The sequence below is a fragment of the Grampus griseus genome, assembly GCF_964374135.1.
Source record: "Grampus griseus genome assembly, chromosome: 5".
Lineage (NCBI taxonomy): Eukaryota > Metazoa > Chordata > Mammalia > Artiodactyla > Delphinidae > Grampus > Grampus griseus.
In genome coordinates, this window is record NC_138998.1 from 84,762,384 (window position 1) to 84,768,383 (window position 6,000).

Below are 6,000 nucleotides of genomic sequence, written 5' to 3' on the forward strand. Positions count from 1 at the left end.
GGCCCTTGTTAGAAAAACATAGGTGGTTACTGATTTCTGGCTTTTTTGAATTGATTTTAACTTTGGGTTATTTCTTAGGATGAAATGCAGCCCTATGCCAGCTACACAGAGAAGAACAATCCACTTTATGATACTACAAACAGGGTGAAGATGTCTAAGGTGTTACAAAGTGAAGTTGATGGGATGAGTCTCCATACTGTATATGTTCCTGAAGTGTAGCACCAGGACAAATGAATCAAGATACAGTACAGATACTGTTTTGATTTTCTTGGAGTTCTGGAATGGAAGGCTTATTTTGAAATTAGCTTTTCAAAGATTCTTAGAAGACAGAGACATTCTAGAGGATTTGCATTCATATCCTTATACATTTGAAATTTTAGAATTTTAGCTGTTACTATGTAGTTCTTTGAAGAACTGATATTATTACAAAGAAAGCTCATGCTCATGATAAAATATTCAAATTGTTCAATACAGTAGATGATGAAAACTGAGTTACCTCAAGTAACTCCACAGAACGAACAATTAACCAACAGTTTTTATGTAATCTTCTAGAAAATTTCTATGTGCATATGTCATATCTATATGTGCATGGTATATGTGTGCACTTATATGTCCATTTATATATACATACACATATCCTTGTCAAGACACAAATGGGGACATACCATAGTTTTGTTCTGTACTTACAGAAAGCTAATAATGTAATATATCCTGAAGATCTTTTATATCAACACAAGCAGAGCTACCTCATTCTTCCTAATGGTTACAAAAAATTCCATTGTATGTAATGGAATTTAATTTAATTAACCACAACTCTAGTGGTGGACATTTAGATTAAGCTTTGTTTGTTTTGCTATTATAAACAATACTACATAGAATGTTTCTTGTGACTATATCTCTTTGTATGTATTTGAATATATTTGTAAGATAATTTCCTTGAGTGAAACTGCCAGGTCAAAGGGTTTGTGCATTTCTTTTATTGACTAATATGTCAAACTGTGTCAATTTACATTCCCTCTAACGCTGTTTGAATGTGCCTTTTCTGTTATTTTAATATCTGTAAAATGCCAACCTACTGTTAGCTAATATGATATAAGATTATAATAAGAATTTCACTATTTAATAAAACTGAATTTATATTTTCCTTTAATGCTTGTGTGTGTGTGTGTGTGTGAAAGAGAGAGAGAGAGAGAGAGAGAGAGGGAGAGGGAGAGAGGGATGGAGGGAGGGAGAGAGGGAGGACAGACATGTGAGGACATTAGCTTCTTCTGAACTTATATCTCTATAGAGGTATTGCTATCTAATGCCTAATAGTTTTGCAGATGTGATAAATTGGAAATGTGTATTTTTATGGTGTGCACTTTACTGTGATGCATTTATCAAATAACAAATTTTTATAACCAGCTAAATATGCATTATGGAGGACTTGGGATATTTATAAAATATGATCTATGTGCTAAGGGAATAGCCATGGGATGACATGACCCTTTTCTACATTTTTCTATGGAATAAAATATTGGGAATGTGTATATTAATCATTTTTAATATTATTAAATATATGTTTTAATTATGAAAAATATGTCTATTTACTCCATAGCAGGAAAAAATGATACTGAAAATTAAAAATTTTCAACATGGTAGAAATTAAAACAAAATCCATTTCATTCTTTAATTGTGCCATTTGAAATGTTTAAGACAGCTATTTTGTTTTGTTAATATGTTTGTCTCCCTGAAGACATTTTGGTTCCTCTAGGCTTTATCCTTAAAAGAATTTTTAGTCTATTTTGGATGTAAAACTAATGATAACACCTGACATGATATTTTGTGTATATACGTACCACATCTTCTTTATCTGTTCCTCTGTTGATGGACATTTAGGCTGCTTCCATGTCCTGGCTATTGTAAATGGTGCTGCAATGAACATTGTGGTGCATGTATCTTTTGGAATTATGGTTTTCTGTGGGTATGTGCCTAGGAGTGGGATTGCTGGGTCATATGGTAATTCTATTTTTAGTTTTTTAAGGAACCTCCGTACTGTTCTCCATAGAGGCTGTACCAATTTACATTCCTACCAACAGTGTAGGAGGGTGCCCTTTTCTCCACATCCTCTCCAGCATTTATTGTTTGTATATTTTTTGATGATGGACATTCTGACCAGTGTGAGGGTGAATTTAAACTTTTAATAAGAGAATTTAAACCATTCATATTTGTTGTGATTACTTACATATTTGGCCATATTTCTATAATCTTATTTTACATGTCTCATTTACTATGTTTCCTCTCCCAGCTCTGTTTTATTTTTTCTTTTACTCTGCTTTGCTGGATCGATTATTTACAATAGCTAAGACATAGAAACAATCTAAGTGTCCATTGGTGGATGCATGGATAAAGAAAATGTGGTAAATACCCACAATGTACTATAATTCAGCCATGAAAAAGAATGAAATCTTGCTATTTGTGACAACATGGGTGGACTTTGAGGGCATTATGCTGAGTGGAATAAGTCAGACAAAGAAAGATAAATACCATATGAACTCACTTATGTAGAATCTAAAACAAAACAAAACAAAAAAAACCCAAACCAAGTTCACAGATACAGAGGATAGATTGGTTGTTGCCAGAGGTGGGGGGCAGGGGGTGGGTGAAATGGGTGAAGGGAGTCAAAAGGTATAAACTTCCAGTTATAAAATAAATAAGTCATGGGGATATAACGTACAGCATGGTGACTACAGTTAATGATACCCTGTGCTTCACATTTGAAAGATGCCAATAGAGTAAATCTTAAAAGTTCTCATCATAAGGAAAAAAATTGTAACTATGTGTGGTGACATGTGTTACCTGGACTTATTGTGATAATCATTTTATAATATATTCAAGTAACAAATCATTATGTTGTACACCTGAAACTAATATAATGTTATATGAGTTAATTATGCCTCAATAAAAAATGAAAAGGCAACCTACAAAATGGAACAAAATATTTGCAAACCATATATCTATAGGAGGTCAATATTCAAAATATGTAAGGAACTCATAAAACCCAATAGCAAAAACAAAACAAAACAAAACAAAACCAAATACTCTAATTTAAAACTGGACAAAGGACATGAGTAGACATTTTTCCAAAGAAGACATATAAATGGCCAACAAGTACACCAAAATGTGCTCAACACCACTAGTCATCAAGGAGATGACAATCAAAGTCATGATGAGCTATAACCTTGTACCTTTTAGGATGGCTATCATCAACAAGAAAAGAGGTAACAAATGCTGGCAAGGATGTGAAGAAAAGGGAACCCTTGTGCACTGTTGGTGGGAATGTAAACTGGTAAACCACTATGTAAAACAGTATGGAGATTCCTCAAGAAATTAAAACTAGAACTACCACATGATTCACTAATCCTACTTCTAAGTATATATCCAAAGGAAATGAAACTATTATTTTGAAGAGATATCTGTACTTTCATTTTCACTGAAGCATTATTCATAATAGCCAAGGTATGGAAATAACCTAAGAGTGTGTTGGCGGATGAATGAATCAAGAAAATGTGGTATATACATGTAATGGATTATTATTCAGCCTTTAAAAAGAAAGGAAATCCTATCATCTGTGACAATATGGATGAAGCTGCAAGGCATTATGCTAAGTGAAATAGGTCAGAGAGAGAAAGACGAATGTTGCATGGTATCACTTATATGTGGAATCTAAGGGGAAAAAAGTCAAAATCATAGAAACAGAGTAGAATGGTGATTATCAGGGGTTGGGATGTTGGGGAAATGGGGAGATGCTGGTCAAAGGGTACACACCTTCAATTATAAGATGAATAAGTTCTGGGAATCTAACGTACAGCGTGGTGACTATAGTTAATGATACTGTATTGTATACTCGAAACTTGCTAATTTCAAGTATACAAAGAAAGGTACTATGTGAGGTGATGGGTTTGCTTTTAAAAAACTTCCTATGACTGATGTTAGAAATGACAACCACCAACTCCCAAATACTATATTAAATCTCTGTCAGAGATACTAAAGAACAATTTTGAAAGGGTGTGAATTCCTCTAAAACTTAGGTGTAGTGATGAACTACAGAATATCCTAATTCATTAGAGGTATCCCTTATGGATGGATCATGTATATAATAACACCTCAAATTATTTTATTCCATCCATGTGTTGCAGCTTCTGAAATTAGGCCAGTAAGGTCTGTAAGTTTGCAACCAACTTCCTTTCTATTATCCTAAATTTACTAACATCAAGATTCGAGATATAGACCCCAGTTTCAATTTTTTTTTTCAGCGTACTTCCCACTTTTACTAGACACACCAGATACACACCAGATACATATTTTTAAAATAGGCTTTACAATGTATAGTTTTATCACCTCGTTTACAATTAAATATATTGTGAACATTTTATCTTCTACCACCGTTAAAATAATTGCATAGTATGGAGAAATCATAATGTATTAAGCACTCTTAATACATTGGGGGACTTTATATAGAAATTTTTTTTTCAAGGAGACTTTATTCTCTTTTCAAATCCTTGAGAAAACCGGTGCCCTTGTCTTATACAGCTTCCTACAGATGATAGAAACTTGTCCTTCAACTTAGCTTTTTAACTTGCTTCTCTATACCCATCCGATCAACCAAGTAATCCATTTTATTTTCTCAACTCTTTCTCATTTGTTCCCACTTTAATATCTAGTCTCCTAGGGACACACGCACACTTCCGTTTCTCCAGCACCCTGTCTCTCACCTCCAATATCTGCCCCTCTCTTCTCCTTTGCTCCCTTTACAGATACTTCCTTTCCTTTCCTTTTCAACATATTACCTTAATTGATTGTGATCAACTCTATTCAGTGCTTTATACTCAGTTCCACACTGGGTGTAACCTTTAATAATCTGAAGATAGAATTCAATTGTTTAAAGGAAACTATTAATAAGCCCTTGCTAGAGTTACATGTATCAAGAAACATAGGACTTGGGCACAAGATATGGGTTACTTTTTTTTTTTTAAGTAGTTTTTTGGAGAGGGCAGGGCAGAGGAAAGTAGTTGGTACTTTAAGGAATGTTAGGGACCATCTATTCACTATTTCACTGTGTTAGGGAAATCTATTCACTATTTCAAGGCAACTAACAAATCATCATCTCTCAGGTGGGACATTGGAGGACAGCCTTTACAGGTCATGAAATTTGTATGACAAATGTTGCATGCAAACATGGGTTAATTATAACTTTGTATAGCAAGGCAGATGACAGGTAGCATAAGAGCACATGCAGACAGTGTTAATTCTGGAGTCCCAGAAGCTGTGAGGTGGTTATCCATCACAACCAGGTAGGAATGACTGAGGAAGGCAGCAAAGCTGGCCATGCCAGCACTTACACATGGAACACTTCCTGGGCCACCAGGTGTGATGGGGCACAGGTCCACAGTTCTCTTTGTGCAAGTCATGCTCACAGTTCCGTCCATAGAAAGAGGGAGGGCAGGCAAAAGGGACCCCAGGATGCAGGTTTCCCCATACAGACAGGAGCTATTTAGCTCCTTACTGTCCTGGATTCCCATGGATGGTACAAACTGGGAAGGTTGATGATGAATTGCAGGCTCCTCCCAGGACTGAAGGCCATCATCTCCAAAGGCCAGGTCTCCCTGTGATGGATGGGCAAGTTCATGGTGGCCCAATCGAGCAACTAGTTCAAATGCTCTGGAAAAAGCCATGATCAAAATCACACTGGAAGAGAAGCACTCCATCTTTCTTCAGTCCATGTCTCACAGGTCAGTCCTAATAAACGCTTTGACTATAACCTTCAGGGAGATTCTCCTCCCTCAGCCACACCTGACTTTCAATTTTTTTCATTGAAATAATTAAATAATTATAGATTCACATTAAGTGTAAGAAATAACACAAGAGATCCCTGTGCACCATTCTCAGTTTACCTCAATGATAACATTCTGCTAAATTATACTATATTGACAGTAACCAAGATATTGACAGTAATAAAAT

The 6,000-nt window shown here is 35.2% G+C and overlaps 1 protein-coding gene and 1 pseudogene across 2 annotated transcripts in view; one reads left to right on the forward strand and one right to left on the reverse strand.

Annotated features, from left to right (window-relative positions):
- Positions 1–440, forward strand: part of CD200R1 (CD200 receptor 1) — a 30,551-nt gene extending 30,111 nt beyond the window's left edge. The window contains exon 8 of the mRNA XM_082654974.1: positions 79–440. Coding sequence (XP_082511100.1) covers positions 79–219 — 141 coding nt within the window. The 3' untranslated portion in view covers positions 220–440. The remainder of the gene's footprint in view (positions 1–78) is intronic.
- Positions 441–5,222: 4,782 nt separating this feature from the next.
- On the reverse strand, positions 5,223–5,747 carry LOC309823160 (protein Cripto-like; annotated as a pseudogene). The gene has a single exon. The product of its transcript is annotated as a protein Cripto-like (transcript).
- Positions 5,748–6,000: the final 253 nt, after the last annotated feature.